The sequence below is a fragment of the Neltuma alba genome, unplaced genomic scaffold, assembly GCF_004799145.2.
Source record: "Neltuma alba isolate B1F8T4 unplaced genomic scaffold, ASM479914v2 tig00010783_pilon, whole genome shotgun sequence".
NCBI lineage: Eukaryota > Viridiplantae > Streptophyta > Magnoliopsida > Fabales > Fabaceae > Neltuma > Neltuma alba.
Window position 1 is genome coordinate 309152 of NW_021635601.1, and position 17314 is coordinate 326465.

Sequence of the window (17314 nt, forward strand, 5' to 3'; positions counted from 1 at the left end):
CCTTGCAAATGCGCTCTCCCGCACTTGTTCCCTCACGGACGCATGTATCAGGTGAACCAGTCTACATGTGAACGGACTAATTCCACGTGTGAATATATGTATTTATTCTGCAAATTGGCTAGTTCCCCTTGCAAATGCGCTCTCCGGCACTTGTTCCCTCACGGACACATGCTTTAGCTGAACCAATCCACATGTGAATGGACTGATTCTACGTGTGAATATATGTATTTATTCTGCAAATTGGCTAGTTCCCCTTGCAAATGTGCTCTCCCGCACTTGTTCCCTCAAGGAAATAAGTTTCTACTAGGGGCAGTGGCGTCATTTCGTTTGTGGAATTAATATCAGATTGGCCCCTTGCTCCTGCAGTGAGGTTTCAGAAAGTTTTGGGGTCTCTTTGAGATTAATTGTCTTCTGCGGTCCTACAGTGAAATTTTCCCAATGCATAATCCTAAGTGCTAGACATTTAAAGTGAGGCTATGAATACTGCTCACAATATATGTTGTTATTATTTTTTATTTGATATATTGATATATAATAATTTTCTTTGGCCAACAACTGTGTATGATATCCTATTTCCGTTCTTTAATATAAGACCTTATTTGATTTTTATTTTAGTTCTAAATATAAGACTCTAATTCACTTTGTCTCTCATATTTATACATTTTTTTTAAGGTAGTCTTTTTAATAATAGTAGTTTTAGTCAATACACTTGATTATTAAGGATATTTTAGGAAAGATAACACCTATTTATTATAAATAATTAATTTATATTTAGGATCGAAGGGAGTATGTGTGCTTCTGTTTTAATTTTTTAAAAAGATTAGCATGTCTCGTCTTATCCCAATTCTGTTTAGTTCCTATTAGAACTAGAACAGTATTGAGATGAGACGGGACACGGGATAAAAAATCTATACTAACCTTGTCCACTGGGACACGGGCGGGACAATGCATCCCTAAACTCAACCACTTATCTTTAATTGTTGAGGATTTCATTAGACGTGCCTGGATTGGGTTGTAGTGGCATGGATGCTGTGTATGTGTAATAACATATAAGCTTCGTATACACTGTAAAGCTCGCGTAATCCATTCTGATATAAAAAATTAACTATGGCTCTGTTTGGGTACTCCAAAACCGTGGTTTTAGAAGCACTTTTCCGCAAAACGAGATAACCTCCTCCACATATTTACTTCGTAATTCGTAAAAACACTTCTGAAACCATGGTTTGGTTTTTATCCAAACACTCCATATGACATAATGGGTTATATGATTCTGTGGCGATTCTAACAAAGTTACATGTTCGTTCGCCTAAATCACTCGCTTTCTGAGCGAACCATTATCGGCGACGGTATTTTTAATACCTTTTCTTTTGTAACTTTTGCAAATTCTTTCTAATCCCCTCTCTCTCTCTTCTCCTCCTCCTCCTGCATTGTCTTCTCTCTCTACCTCGCTTTCTCTCTCGTCTGCAACTGTTAACAGATCACAGTTTCCTAGATTTTCTCATTAATTTCCCGCACTCCGTTGGCTGAAATATCCTTCTTCCTGACAGTCTGACAGTGACCTCAGCTCAGTGACATCACTGGAATTTATGAAGTTTTCTCCTCATTTCTCGATCGGCCGTACTTCATCACCCAGCACGTTGTTTTCTTTGTGCTAATCAGTGTCCAGGTTCACTTGGGACCACGCTTTGGTTCCTACTGTTCTTGGCAGTATCAAGTTCTGAAACATTGGTTTTGGTGCTCTTTGTGCGGAAGGAAACTGTAATTGAACAAATTGGTAACTCAACGTAAGTGATTATCAAGGAGGATTTGAGCTGTGGTGATGATTTTAGGCTGTTGGAATGTGGCAATTTGGGCCTTAGTAGGGGCTGTGAGCAAATTGGGCAATTGATGAATGGCAGGGTCTGGTTATTATGAAAACGGTTGAGTGTGAGATTGGTGTTTCGATTTGAGAATTATTTCTCAGCTGTGCTTTTTGGTTTTTATTGGTGTCACGGACTGATAGAATGGCTTCGGATCTCAACAGAGCTGGTCCCGTGGAAAGAGACATTGAGCAGGTATCTTCAGAAACTTGCTCGAACTTTAACTAGTATTACGATTTATTATAGTCTACAACTGAGCGATGCAGGAGAGAAACTAAAGAAACAGAAAAATAATGGAAAACTTCTCGTCCCGTGGTACTGTCAATGCTGTTTCTCTGTTGGCTGCGAACAAATGGACAAGGATGATTTGGATATAGTGATTTGCTTTATTAAAACTCCATATTTCCTCTCTTTTTACGGTATCCCCTTATTTATTTATAATCGTCGTCTAAAGGCTGATTATATTAGTACTTATGACCTTCCGAACTTTCCTGGTGATCGGTGATCCTGGGTGCTATTGGCAACTCTCTGGTTATTGTCATCTATAAAGTGACTTGGGCATAACTTTGTTGGTATATAAATCAGAGTCTAGAAACAGTAACTTCTCTGCCACGACCATTAGTATCTTAAACTGTCAGCTAGAATTGTGTCAGCTGAAGTCAGTTTCAATTGTCATCTTCTAAATGCACGCATCTTGGAAGATACGTTGCTCCTGGTTTTTGAAATTCATATTTAGGCTTTATCAAGGCTGGTTAAAGCCTTTTTTTTTTTGGGGGGGGGGGGGGAATTTCCCGCCAGCCTGTTTTTAGAGAAGCTGCTTACTTCCTAATCATGATCAGAATTCATACTTCACACAAAATTAACGAGTCCATGATTGAAACCAGTGTCTTGTAAACTGTGCTTTAAACTTAAACTGTAAATGATGTGTAATTTGTACGAGATAGCAAAAAATTTGTCAGAAGAGAAAGAGAGAAGTACAAGAGTCAAGAGCAGAGTATAAGTTATTCTCTTACAAGAAATTCAAGGGCATACTAACCAGAAAAAATGAGAAACACATGAAGGAAGAAATGCTACTGAAATTACCGTTAGCCTGTCATCACAAAGAAGCTAAGAAGATCACTTTATCCCATTATAGAGGTAATATAAAAAATATCATCCTTTAAATTTCCTGTGTCCTTCTCCAACTGAAGGCATATTATAGCAATTAACATTGTATGCTTTCAACGAACCATGCCATCTATAGTTCTCTCAAAGCCCTATGTTGACATTTTGATTTTGCTCCAAACTCCCTGGGCAAGTCCATTACTCACTGAAAAGATCAAAAGTCTGCACCGCAAATATCTCTCATTAGGAACAAGATAGTGTATAAATAAATATTAACATTCACTTAGATTTGTATCATGACTGCCAAATGTTGCACAATCCATTAAGGAACAGGCACCTTCTTTAGCAGGCTAAATCTTTCAGAAATTTCACAATCTGGGACATTAAATTATTTATCTCAATCTTGTCCACAAATCTGATCGCTCATGGATCAATATACTTTAGTATAATTATCTTTTGTGAGATATTTAGTTAAGAGAGCCGATGTGCTTTCTCTGTAGTCTCATTGTGTTGGATTTTTGGGTAACGTTTAATTTCTGTGCAAGTTATTGTGAATTCAGTCGCTGATGCTTGTAGTGGAAAACTGAAGTTTGGGGTGGATGCCCTTGTGCTTCTACAGTTCTCTTCTGCCCAAGACTTTGTCTGTGAACACATTTTCTTTTCCCTATATTATCGTTGCTGTAAAGTATAAAATGTCTTTCCATCTTCAAGTTTGCTAATTGTGCTGACTTAGGTCCTTTATCTATCCTGACCACAGGCCATTACTGCATTGAAAAAAGGGGCTTGCTTGCTCAAGTATGGAAGAAGGGGGAAGCCCAAGTTTTGTCAGATTCGGCTTTCCAATGTGAGTTTGGTGCTCCTTTTTCGTAGATATAAATCCCTCTATAAGTGTATCACCATTTTTTTTGTGTGGTGAATTAAGTGTATCACCATTTGTTACTTAAAAAATGAAGAAAACTTTGGTGGCTATAGTTAGTCGCTTGAAAATTTTCAAGTAAAAATTGGAAATGCAAGAGCTTGATAAGTTGTTACCACTTTATATGCTGTTCCAAAATTTATGTATTATATAAAAATGGAATTCAAGCTAGATTGTACCCTTGCTGACCATGTCAAGCTCTATTTTAATGTAGTGATTTTGCATGCTATTTATAGAATCAACCTGCTATCATTACTTTTAAGCTCTCAATTGCTCTTGCTATTGCCATGATATTGGTTGGGGTTTATCTTGCTTTACCTACAATACATTTTTTAATAGATATTGTAGTAAAGTTATTTGCCTGTTATTAACTTGCTGCCAAAAAAATTAACTAATTCATTTAGCTGTTGCTTTCAGGATGAATCTTCTTTGATATGGTTCTCAGGGAAAGAGGAGAAGCACCTCAAACTAAGCCATATTTCGAGAATAATATCTGGACAACGTACGGTAAGTGTTTCAAAATGAATGATAGAGGAATCATTCTTAGTTTTGCTTCTTCTGATTTAGCTGAAGGTAGTCATGCTTCAATTGAGATGATTTTCTTTTTCTCTATTTGATTTTCTGTGATTAATACAGTTAGCATTGTCAACGTGAACTCTTGTATGCTTAAATTTATTTGATAGATGTATGGACGTGTTTTCTTATTAATTTTCAACCTAAAAGTAAGAGGGTTCTTTTCTGATTTTGATCTTCCATGTTATGATATATGTTTATGGCAACTGGATAGATTTTTCAATAACAACCCACCTGTAGAGAATAGCCATGTTGGACAATAACACCGTCCTAACACATTGCCATGAATGCATGTGTTAACAGATAAATTGAACATTTTCTGGCTCAGATGCATGAAATGGCTGGCATGGCTCCATCATGGCTCGGATATAACCGGCTCACCAAAAGGAAAAGAAAAATGACAGCAAAAGGCTTGTTATCGGTGGGGGAAAAATAATACTCAAGATTAGTGTTTAAAAATAATTTATTTAACATGTATATCCTGAAGTAGAATTCTAGGAAAGGTAACTTTTACCTAAATTAAATATAAATAAAAAATTAATATATTAATTTAATATATTATATAAAAGTAGAATGAATAGGTATTATTATTTTACGATTTATTGATATGACTGATGCTTTAATTTTTTTATTTATTTAAATGATTAATTTATTTTTTCAATTTTGTTAGTTTTTTTAAATCTCTATTCCCTTGCATGTGGGTGAAATTGAAGCTGGTTGTATCAAATAATACGTAATAAAAACAGAAGCATAGTGTAAAGTTCAAGTAAAGACTTAAATACCATTAAAGAAGATAAAAAAGTGATTGAAACATTGAAAAAGAAAAATAAAACAAGATAAAACAGAAGAGGATAAAGAGAAAAGAAGTGAAGAAAAAATACAAGGAAAAAAAAAGATTTGAAATATGAAACTAGTGCATCAACCCGATGTAAATAAACATAAAAGAAATTAAAAGAAATATAACTTAACATTTCAAACATAGATGTCTAATTACTAAAAAGCACTATGCATTATATACAGCATACAAAATTTTTGTGACAATTTGTCCCCACAGATATACCTAGTTCAGCTAGTGTATTTAAAATATACAAAGTGCCAAAAAAATTCGGGGATCTGCCCCTCACTTGTTTCTAGGTCTGCCAGTGAGTGGCAGGAAAAAATGATAGAAGAAGAAACTCTATTTTGATGGGACAGTTAAAGTCCTTTACCGATTTTTGTTTTTGTTTTTGTACATAAGATAGTTTAGACAATATAACTTTACCTGTTTTTATTTACTAGATTTATTTGACTTCTATTAATGTAGTTATACTCAAAGTAGGATAGTGCTGGCTGTGTCTCTCTCTGTTTTTTAAGTTAATCACTAATGGCAATGATTATTCTATATCTTTCCAGGAGATTAGTTAATGCTGATCTTATGTTCTGTCTTGGTTTTCCATTTTTAATGATATTTTCATTTTATGTAAAGTCATTGAACTTTATTGTTTTTGGCAAGCCTGTATGTGGTTGTTTATTATAAATAATATTCATAGATCCTTCTTGGCTTTGGACATCTGCGGTGCATTCATTTTCTCTTATCTACATGATAGATCCTTGTTGGCTTTGATAATGAGATTGGTTTCTTCTGTGACTAATACTTTTTTCAGCCAATCTTTCAAAGATATCCGCGGCCTGAGAAAGAATACCAGTCATTTTCTCTTATCTACAGTGATAGGTCACTGGACTTGGTATGAAGTTTTTACATTTCTCTCCTTTCTCTCCTTTCGGCGTTTTGGCTTTCAATGTACAGATATCATTGATATGAACAGTGTCAGGGCATTTTGTCTGTACAACCTTTATGATCTGGTGCTATGATTATCCTCTACTAGATTTGCAAAGATAAAGATGAAGCTGAGGTTTGGTTCAGTGGTTTAAAAGCATTAATATCACGTTGCCATCACCAGAAGTGGAGAACAGAGTCAAGAAGTGATGGCTTTCCATCTGGGGCCAGTAGTCCCAGAACATACACTAGAAGAAGTTCCCCGTTAAATTCTCCATTTGATACTAATGAAAGCCTGCAAAAGGTATCAGCAAATAACTTGTGCTTCAATTTTTCCTTGTTTCACTTAATGTCAATTGAAAATGCATTGAGAGAATGTTGAATTGCCCTATTCAGGACAGTGGGGATCACCTTCGCCTTCATAGTCCCTTTGAGAGCCCCCCTAAAAATGGTTTGGACAAAGCTTTATCTGATGTGATATTGTATTCTGGTCCTCCAAAGGGTTTGTTCCATCCAGATTCTACTAGTGGTTCAGTCCTCTCAGTGTCATCAGGAGGATCAGATGGTATACATGGTCAGATGAAAGCAATGGGCATGGATGCTTTTAGAGTAAGTCTATCAAGCGCTGTCAGCTCATCCAGCCAGGGTTCTGGTCATGATGATGGTGACGCCTTAGGGGATGTTTTCATTTGGGGGGAAGGAACTGGTGATGGTGTTTTGGGTGGTGGAACTCACCATCTTGGTGGAAAAATGGATTCTCTACTGCCCAAGGCCTTGGAATCTGCAGTGGTACTTGATGTACACAACATAGCTTGTGGTGGCCGGCATGCTGCCTTGGTGACCAAGCAAGGAGAAATTTTCTCTTGGGGAGAGGAATTAGGAGGCAGGCTTGGGCATGGAGTTGACTCTGATGTTCTTCATCCAAAGCTTATAGAATCTCTGAGTAATACCAATATTGAGCTTGTAGCTTGCGGGGAGTACCATACATGTGCTGTGACTCTTTCTGGTGATCTTTATACATGGGGTGATGGCACCTACAATTATGGTCTTCTGGGGCATGGAAATCAAGTGAGCCACTGGGTCCCCAAAAGAGTAAATGGGCCCTTGGAGGGCATACATGTTTCATCTATCTCTTGTGGTCCATGGCACACTGCAGTTGTTACCTCTGCTGGGCAATTATTTACTTTCGGTGATGGTACATTTGGTGTCCTGGGTCATGGGGACAGAAAAAGTGTTAGCATACCAAGAGAAGTAGAGTCCCTTAAGGGTCTTCGTACTGTGAGAACTGCTTGTGGTGTTTGGCATTCTGCTGCAGTTGTAGAAGTCATGGTCGGAAATTCAAGTTCCAGCAACTGCTCTTCAGGGAAGCTGTTTACTTGGGGTGATGGTGACAAAGGTCGACTTGGGCATGGTGACAAGGAAGCAAAACTTGTTCCTACCTGTGTTGCAGCTCTTGTTGAACCTAACTTTTGTCAGGTGGTGTGCGGACACAGTCTTACTGTTGCACTTACTACCTCAGGTCATGTCTATACCATGGGTAGTCCTGTCTATGGCCAGCTAGGAAATCTTCATACTGACGGCAAGTTACCAAGACGTGTTGAAGGAAGGCTCTCAAAGAATTTTGTGGAAGAGATAGCTTGTGGTGCATATCATGTTGCAGTTTTAACTTCAAGGACTGAAGTCTACACATGGGGCAAGGGTGCACATGGTCGTTTAGGACATGGGGATATAGAGGATAGAAATACCCCAACATTAGTGGAAGCTCTGAAAGACAAACAAGTCAAAAGTATTGCTTGCGGTACTAATTTCACTGCTGCTATCTGTCTTCATAAGTGGGCCTCTGGTGTTGACCAATCCATGTGTTCTGGCTGCCGCCTGCCTTTCAATTTCAAAAGAAAACGTCATAATTGTTATAATTGTGGACTTGTTTTTTGTCATTCTTGCAGCAGTAAGAAATCTCTCAAGGCTTCAATGGCACCAAATCCCAACAAACCTTATCGGGTCTGTGATAATTGTTATAATAAACTAAGGAAAACTATTGAAACTGGTGCTTCATCTCATTCTTCTGTAAGCAGAAGAGGAAGTATCAATCAGGGGCCACTTGATTTTAATGTTAATGATGATAAATTTGATTCAAGATCTCGTAATCAGCTTGCTAGGTTTTCTTCAATGCAATCCTTGAAGCAAGTGGAAAGCAGGTCTTCAAAGAAAAACAAGAAATTTGAATTCAATAGTAGTCGCGTCTCACCCATTCCAAATGGAGGTTCCCATGGTGGGCCGTCGAATGTTTCTAAATCTGTCAATCCTGTTTTTGGATCATCAAAGAAGTTTTTCTCAGCCTCTGTTCCAGGATCTAGAATTGTTTCTCGGGCAACATCCCCAATATCTAGACATCACAGTCCACCTCGTTCAACGACTCCAACCCAACACTTGGAGGACTTACCTCCCCCAAGATAGGTGTGGATGATGTTAAGAAGACACACGATAGCCTTAACCAAGAGATTACTAAACTAAGAGCGCAGGTATCTTGTTTTACCCATTCGCTGACAGTACTCCCTTAGAATAGATTTTAACTGAAAATGGGTCCCAACTGAATCCCTCTTCATATATCTTTTAAGTTTTCCCCCCACAGTGAATCTGAGGTAGGCAGTCCGTATTGTACAAACAAAGGCAAGAATGAAGTTGCATCCTTCAACAATTATGCTTAAATTGGGACACTTGGAAGCAAGATGCATATTTCATGTAAAACAATCATAAGCATTATGGTCGGATGTTTTTGTTTGATACTTCTATATCTATATTTTTGCTCTCCTTGTACACGAAGGACTTTTTTGCTTTCTCCTTTTTCTTTTTCCTTTTCCTTTTCCTTTTTTTTGTTCTCAAAGAATCAATTGGGACGTTTAAGTTGGTTGGCTATTTGCAGTGACTTATCACTTTTTTCTTTCAGGTGGAAAATATGACTCGCAAAACTCAACTTCAAGAAGTTGAATTGGAAAGAGCGACTAAACAGCTGAAGGAAGCAATAGCATACGCTGGTGAAGAAACTGCCAAATGCAAAGCAGCGAAGGAAGTGATCAAGTCGCTTACTAACCAGGTAGCATGGATAATATAATATGAAGTAGTAGCGTGGCACGATAAGAGTTTTGTTGGTTCTCTATTTCTTGTCTTTTCTTTCTTTCTGATAACATTCAGGCATAAGCCTAAATGCTAAATTTAATGTAATTCAGCGAATTTATTGACTCCTCAACCAGAAAAAGTCTCTAGAAAAAAACCTTCAATCCCCTTTTACCACCCAAGAAACTAGACTTCTTTTACAGCCTATAGATCTTCTGTGTTCTGGAAGCAAAATGAAGTTCAGGAATGATTTTTCTTTGTATTGTACTACGTTTACGCAGATTCTAGCCAATGAATGTAATATATATATATATATATATTTTAAAGGAGCAGTCAAGCAATGTTGGTTTTTGGTTTGACTGTAAAACTTTGAAGGACATGAAAATTAACAGAGAACATTGGTCCGTGAAACTAGCCCGGATACTATGAGATGAAAGCTAAAAGAGCATATAATTATTTCCATTACTGGTAAGCATGTTTCTAAAAGTTCATAATCAAGCCGTTCAAAATTTAGCCTTTCTGCTTCAGGTTCTGATGGAAGGCAACATCTCACTGGACAAATGCATTGTATGGAAAACGTTAGCTTGTATTTAATTTATGGGACTCTATTACTATCACCGACACCGGTCAAGTAGAAAGGACTTGATTCTCATTGAGTAAAATTGAGGGTTTGAACCTTGTGAATAGGAAAAATCACATTGGGAGAGTTATTTCTGATTAAGCCCAACAATGAGTCGGTAGTATTAAATAAAATATCATATACTTGTACCAAAGGAAAAGTTTATCACTGTTCCAAATCTGCACCTTTTTTTAGACTAAAAAGTAGCATTTCTTAGACTACACAGAACTGGAAATCTGTTGTAAGCCTTACTGAAGTCCACCTGATACTACATTTCTTTGTCTTTTTTGTACTGATCAGCTGAAGGATGTGGCCGAGAAGCTTCCCGCTGGAGCATCTAGGAATGTGAAATTTCCTTCTATTGCTTCCTTTGAATCAAATCCTTGTTCTAATGAAGTCATCAATTCTTCTATTGATGGGTTAAATATTCAAGCTACTAGCCTAGAACCAGACTTAGCGGTATTGAACACCCAGTCACTTTCAAACGGATTAAGTACCACCAGTAATCGAAATGCAGGTAACAACAAACACAGCCAGTCAGATGCAACGATAAGAAATGGGAGCAGAACAAAGGAAGGTGAGACTCGGGGTGAGGTTGGATGGGTTGAGCAAGATGAGCCTGGAGTATATATTACATTTACCTCCCTTGGAGGTGTGATAGATCTTAAGAGAGTTCGTTTCAGGTATGAAATGCATTGATTTTGTAATTTAAAATATATCAATAAAAAATGGTAAAATCTAACTAAATCTCATATCTTTAACATTACCTTATCTGTAGTGTCTTATCATTAAAATCTTTCCATATCACTTTTGGAAACAATTTTTTATTTTATTTTATTTGTAAAAAGGCTGTCTGTGCCTGTAGGCTACAGAGAGGTCAGGGCACTATGCATGAAAAAAAAAGTACTTTAAAAAAAAAAAAAACTAATACTCCCTCCGGTCCTAAATATAATACCCATTTTGTAGTGTAAATTACACTACAAAATGGGTATTATATTTAGGATTGGAGGAGTAGTTGGGGACATTACTAATTGTTTGCAACAAAAAGTTATTACATTTTTGGTTTTGTTGAATGCTTTCTCTTGCATGGATGAAAGAATTACATTGTACTGTTCATGAAAAAAACTTACCCTATGTTTGGATGGGGAAAATTTAGGAAGGAAAGAATACCAGAATGGAAAACTTACCCATAAATAGTAATATATATATTTTTTTATTTACTATTATCAGAAGTTTTCTTTCTTAGTATCCCCTCCTCCCTATTTTCCTCCCACCTTTCCTTCCATCCAAACATAGCCTTGGTGAACTGCCTAACTTAGAATGGTGAAGCCAAGACTAAAGGAGGGGAGAACCTGGAAGGATAGAAATGGATCTCTTACTAAGAGCATGTGTGGCATTTGTGTTCTGGTACTTCATTGTTCATGTCATGTTCTAGGAATATTCTTGATCTCTTGCATTATATTCCTTTTTCCTTAGCACAAATTCATCCCTTAATATCAAATTCCTTATATATACTGACTTAGGTTATGATTGGTGAATGCAGTCGAAAGCGGTTTAGTGAGAAGCAAGCAGAACAATGGTGGGCCGAGAATCGGGCCAGAATATATGAGAAGTACAATGTACGCGGGGCTGACAAGTCAGCCATTGATGAAACGATCTACAAATGAGTTTCTTCTTTTTCCGCATTATTTTAGTTGGATTTACAGCAAGATAATGCTGATTAGTTTTACATTTGCTTCCATCTGATATTAAGGATTTGAGGGTTGGTAGCTAGCTTGGTTTGGCTTGATAGGAGAAAGAAGAGAATAGGGATTTGATTATGCTCTTGTGATTATTTTCTCCTTAGTTTGATTTCACTTTGCATTTTTTCCCTATATATAATTATATATACACCTTGTGTTGGGGGTTGACAGTGAGATGTAAATTCTTAGTAGGTTTGTTGGCTAGCAACATTGTAAATTTTTACAAGCAAAATATTTGCAGATTTTTCTTTATGTGCTGTTCATTGATTGCCTCTATCAGTAGAGGTGTTTTTCTGCATATGCTGCCTAATGACTAATGTCATGCTTAAGAGATAATTATGACTGATTCGGCAGAACATGGAAAAAAAAAAAAAAGAGAGGCCAAAACAGAGAGTGAAAATGAGGGTTGTGTGACTTTAAAACGGACTTTTTAAAAATTTGATTGGTCATTGAATGAGGGAAGTACCAATTTAAAATTCATCGGTTTGCTTATGTTCGTTTTTTCTTTTTCTGCCAATAGGTTTGATTATGGTATAACTTTTGACTTTATTGAAATTAAATAGATTTATTATGTAAACATTAAATTTTTTTTGGTTATTTTCTTATTATTTATCTAAGTTTTTAATTGAATAAATTTTCAAAGCATTTTAGACTTAGATAAGGGCTAGTGGTTAAATTGTCTAGCGTTGGATAATTGCTGCATTCATGCTTTCCTAGAAAAAAATTAAAAGAAAAATCAATAACATAAATTATGCATTAGACTAATTGTACTATTAAATAAACTTTTTATGATACAAATTAAATTTTTTTTGGTTAATATTGTGATGTATGAGGTTTTATCAAAGTGATACAAGATATGTATGAGGGGATAACTACTAGTATAAGAACACCTGGAGGTGAGACAAATGACTTTCCTATTAAGATTAGCCTAAATCAGATATCTTCTTTGAATCCTTGCTTGTTTAATATTATTCTAGACGTTCTAACTGAGCTTATTCAAGCAACAATCTCTATGTGCATGCTTTTCGTGAATGACATAGTCCTTATGGCAGAATCAAAAGAAGAAATTAACTCTAGATTAGAGTTATGGAAAAAGATTTTGGAGTCAACAGGTCTTCGTTTGAGTAGGAACAAAAGAGAATATATGCTTTGCAATTTTAGAGAGAGGTAAGGCAATGGTGATTTAGAAGTAAAGATAGGGGATCAAATCATTCCTCAAGTATCAAAATTTAAATACTTACGATCCATGGTACATGAGAATGGTGAAATTGATGGAGACGTTTCTTATAGAATACAAGCTGGCTGGTTAAAGTGAAGGAAGGTTACTGAAGTTATTTACGGTAAGAATGTATCTGAGAAGTTTAAGGAAAAATTTTATTAGACTGTTATAAGACCAGCTATGTTGTACGATAATAAATGTTGGGCGATAAAGGAAAAATAAGAGTACAAAGTTGAAATAGCAGAGATGAGGATATTGATATGGATGTGGTCATACAAGAAAGATAAAATTCGAAATGAAAATATCAAAGTAAGAGTTAGTGTGGTGCCTGTTTAAGAGAAAATGGTTGAATATCGCTTATGGTGGTTTGGACATATGCAAAGAAAGCTATTAGAGGCCTCGGTGAGAAAGGTAGATCAGACAGTATGAAGTCTCATAAAAAAAGGTAAAGGAAAACTGAGAAGAACGCTTAATGAGATCATTGAACGAGATTTCCTGATCAACAATATATCTAAGGACTGAGTTGTTGACAGAGTATAATGACGCCGTGTGATTTATGTAGCCGATCCCATTTAGTGGGATAAAGCTTTGTTGTTGTATTGTGATGTATGAGGTTTTGAATCTTCTGAATTTTATCTTTCCAAAGTTCCCTATTAGTTAAGATATTTTTCTTCCCTCGTCCTCCTCCATGCGTGTTCTCACTTGTGTATATATATACATATATAGAAAGAGAGAGGGATAACATTTCATGTTCCCCGCTGCAACATGAAACATGAAGCAGCGCGCGCGCGCGCGCACACTACCTAACTAGTTCACCTTGTAAATATAGGCAGCAGCTATTGGTCTGCTAGATCATAACAAGTGAATTGATTTATAAATTGACAACATATGATCCTTCGAACAACAACAACACAAAGAAAACGGAAGGTCTCATCATATTTTTATGTTATTAGACAGTTTCTCGGTCAACACCTAACAAAGTTTATCTAAATATAATCCAATCCTTGTAATTTGATTTCTTCTAACAAGCAAGGAGCTTCAGGAAAGGGAGCCTAACATACAATTCCCAGACCTATGAAATATGAACAGTCATCAGTGCAAACTGTAAACACACGAAGTTCCACAGCTAAAAGCTATCAGGTTTCTTCGATGATTGTCTTGAAAACATGAGTACGAAACAAACATTAAGTCAAACTTAGGCTGTGTTTGAAGTGGCGTTAATTGGTTGCTCCGGTCAAACTGTATTCTCGGAGAGCCAGAACACCACTTCATACAGGCTATTAAGCATCAACTTCTTCCTTCAGAACAAACTCAAACGCTTCATCATCCCATGAAATAGGAGAAGATGGTGCAGAGTCCCATAGTAATGGAGGAGGAGATGGAGGACAGCTCCTCTGTGCTGAAGAGTCCAACCAATAAGAAAACTTGGACATTGGCAATTCCTCTGGTTCTGGGTAGCAACGAGGGGATTGAGGGACCTAATAAAGCCACCAAAAAGAAGTTAAGAGTAAATGTTGCAACGAAGGGAAGCAAAGCAGCAAAGAGAATATAATTTAACCGCGAAATGAATATATGTTTACTTAATTTTTTGAATGATTAAGTATTATAATCAGTAAGTAACCAATGCTTTTGTTTTGGTCCAAGGTCACCTCCCCTTTAAATATTCATAACCAAAACAAAACAAGTGAAGAAAAAGGTATGACAGGAAGGGAATATTACCTTAATCTGATCAAGAGAAGTTATGGAATCTGCAAGAATAAAATGAAGTAAGGATTCTGGATTCCCACACAGAAGCTTTCAAACTTATTGTAAAGTAGTAATAAGAAACGGAAACATCCATCTTTTTTTTTCCATCCAAAGGAAGAGTTAAAAGATAATATTCAGATATGTTGCACACAATCTCTCCTCAAATATTTATGTAATTCTGATCTTAACAAATCTTTGTAAGTTAGGTGTCCAATGCCATCATCCTTTTCTTCATATGCTCTATAGTAACACAATCCTCTTTTCTTAAAGCATGTTTCATGAATCATCCTTGAGATTGCTAGTCTTCATTCCTAGTGTTACTATTAGCAACACGAACCCTACATGCCATGCAAGAGGACTAAGAACAACTTGCATTATGGGCCAGAAACAAATACCATCTTGTGGAAGAACCATGTCTAGATTCAAAGCGTTCATTGCTGCTTTTTGGGCTTCAATGCACTTCTTATGGTCATGCAAGAACGTTTCCTCCTTCACATTGATTTCTTGTTCTTCCTTGGGTGCATTCTTTTTCCTTGATGAGGCTTCGACAAAAACAGATGCGTTTTTGTTTGTAATGTCGTTGAGAGCTTTTCGACCAGTAGGCACTAAGCCAACTTTCTTTCCATCCGCTTTAGAATTCTTTGTCTTCCCACTCAAGGCAGCTTCTATTGCAAGTCATAACCAATATAACAGGAGAAAATCACCATAGTAAGAATTCATTTTGTGTGCGATAATCATATTAGTGCCATCTTATTAATTAAATGTAAAAATAATTCTCAATCACTTTATTCTTGAGCACATCTATGAAACAAAAATCCTATTGATGTTACACCACTCTACTCAGGTCAAGTGTTCATAGCAACATAAGCCTTACTCTTGGGTTTGGATTGAAGAACCAAATTTTCATCTTTAATCATCAGCTTCCCAGGGGTGATATATTTGGCCATTACCTTGTTTAATCCAATGCAGCAGAGAAAAGGCTTGGGTACTAGGCTCTGCAGCAACATAGAAGATAGCATGAATTGATTTTTTTTTTTTTTCAAGTGAAAGTTATTTCACACTTAATAAACGACTCCTCTTGAAAATGTTCAGTTTTACAGACTGAAAAGAACACTTTTTGATTCTGAGTCTGAAAAATACACACAAGCAACAAAGCAAGCCCTAAAGAATTACTGTAGTGACCATGATAACTCCGCTCTAAAGAGTTTAGCAAATCAGAGATATAATGGTCCTTTGCGGATAAAGAGGCTATAAGAATCTTGTGGCGCGACTCACAATTGACAATCTTAACATAAACTTTAAAGGTCCTCAGTCCAAACAGAAGAGCAAAGGTTGTCTAACGATCCCCTATTTTCCGATTAAATAATGAACGATTGTTTTCTTTACTCTTTCATCACTCGTTCAATTTTCTTCCACCATTCCACTCATCCCTCAACACACACACACACACACACACACCCCATTACGTATTTGCCTTTTGCCCAATTTTCTACAAACTAATAACACCTTTAATCTGTTCACAACCCTTTTCTTGCCGATCCAACGAATGAGAGAACAAGAAAGGATCCAAAACAGCAGAAAGAGAGATGCTGAAAGGGAATAGGATGATACCTCGGAGAACAAAGACGCTCAAGAAGATGAACAGACCACGGTGCCGAATTCTTCAGAGTTCAGTTTGAATTTTGCTTCGAGCCCGCGAGAGAACGACGCTATGTAACGACGAATAGGGTAGGCGGTTTATTTCTGACCGTTATAAATATCCAAAGGGGGAGGAGAAGAAGAAAAAAGCAAATAAAAAGCTGAATTGATGAAGGGTTTGGACCAAAGAACCCTTAATAAATTTCAATATTCCAACCTTAACCTAGAACTTTATGACTTTTAAGGTAGGTCACATTTTTTTGTTGGTAAAAAAAAAAAAACCGAATTTATCAGTATAGACTAGCAAGTCTTAATTAGATATGTGAACGTGTGTCATTTATTTGTTCTTGATAATTTAGCAAAAGTTACTCATAAGTTGGAAAAGAATTTTTGTATCTTTGATCAATCTCCACTTTAGATCTAAGAGGTGGATCTTGATCAAGAATAGTTCTTTTGTATTGCTGTTTGCTTTTAATAAGTAATGTTATTCAATATTATTAAAAAAAAGGCAGTTACTAATAAGTATTGATCCAAGTGAAAGAGATTTCGAGACTTTAAGTATCATGTCCTAGGTCGATTCTTAGGGTGATGCATATGGAGAAAAACATTGTTAGGAAGAATCCCCATTATAGTACCTGATAGTATTTCAAGATATTAGTCTCTTCCTATTTGGATGAGAGGATACTCTAGATAACCCAAAAAGAAAAAAATAAGGTAGTTTTTTTGGGTCAAAATAGGACAGATTAATATGGAATATGCAGATGCCAATCGTATTTTTGTGCTATTCCACCTAAAGCTTATCTCCCTCATAAAGGTTACATTCATAATGTGGATACAATGATAATTCTTAAACTTTTAAAATTTTATTTACATTAATATTAATAATACAGATAAATCTTTAGCTTTTGAGTTGTGGTCTACTCTTTTTTTTTTTTTTTGCCAATAGTCATAGTCTTTTTTAAGATATAGATAATAGGCTAAAATATATATTTAATTTTTAATTTTGTATAAAATTTTAATTTGATCTC

At 36.2% G+C, this 17314-nt stretch overlaps 1 protein-coding gene and 1 pseudogene across 1 annotated transcript; one reads left to right on the forward strand and one right to left on the reverse strand.

Annotated features, from left to right (window-relative positions):
• Positions 1-1544: 1544 nt before the first annotated feature.
• LOC114759038 (PH, RCC1 and FYVE domains-containing protein 1-like) lies at positions 1545-11935 on the forward strand (annotated as a pseudogene).
• A 2090-nt stretch (positions 11936-14025) lies between these two features.
• On the reverse strand, positions 14026-16375 carry LOC114759054 (protein PATRONUS 2-like). Its single transcript, XM_028948156.1, has 5 exons — positions 16260-16375; positions 15523-15643; positions 15044-15313; positions 14622-14650; positions 14026-14380 (listed from the first exon to the last, which is right to left on the reverse strand). The coding sequence occupies exons 2-5, from the start codon at positions 15593-15595 to the stop codon at positions 14183-14185; spliced, it is 570 nt and encodes a 189-aa protein (XP_028803989.1). The 5' UTR covers positions 15596-15643; positions 16260-16375; the 3' UTR covers positions 14026-14182.
• Positions 16376-17314: the final 939 nt, after the last annotated feature.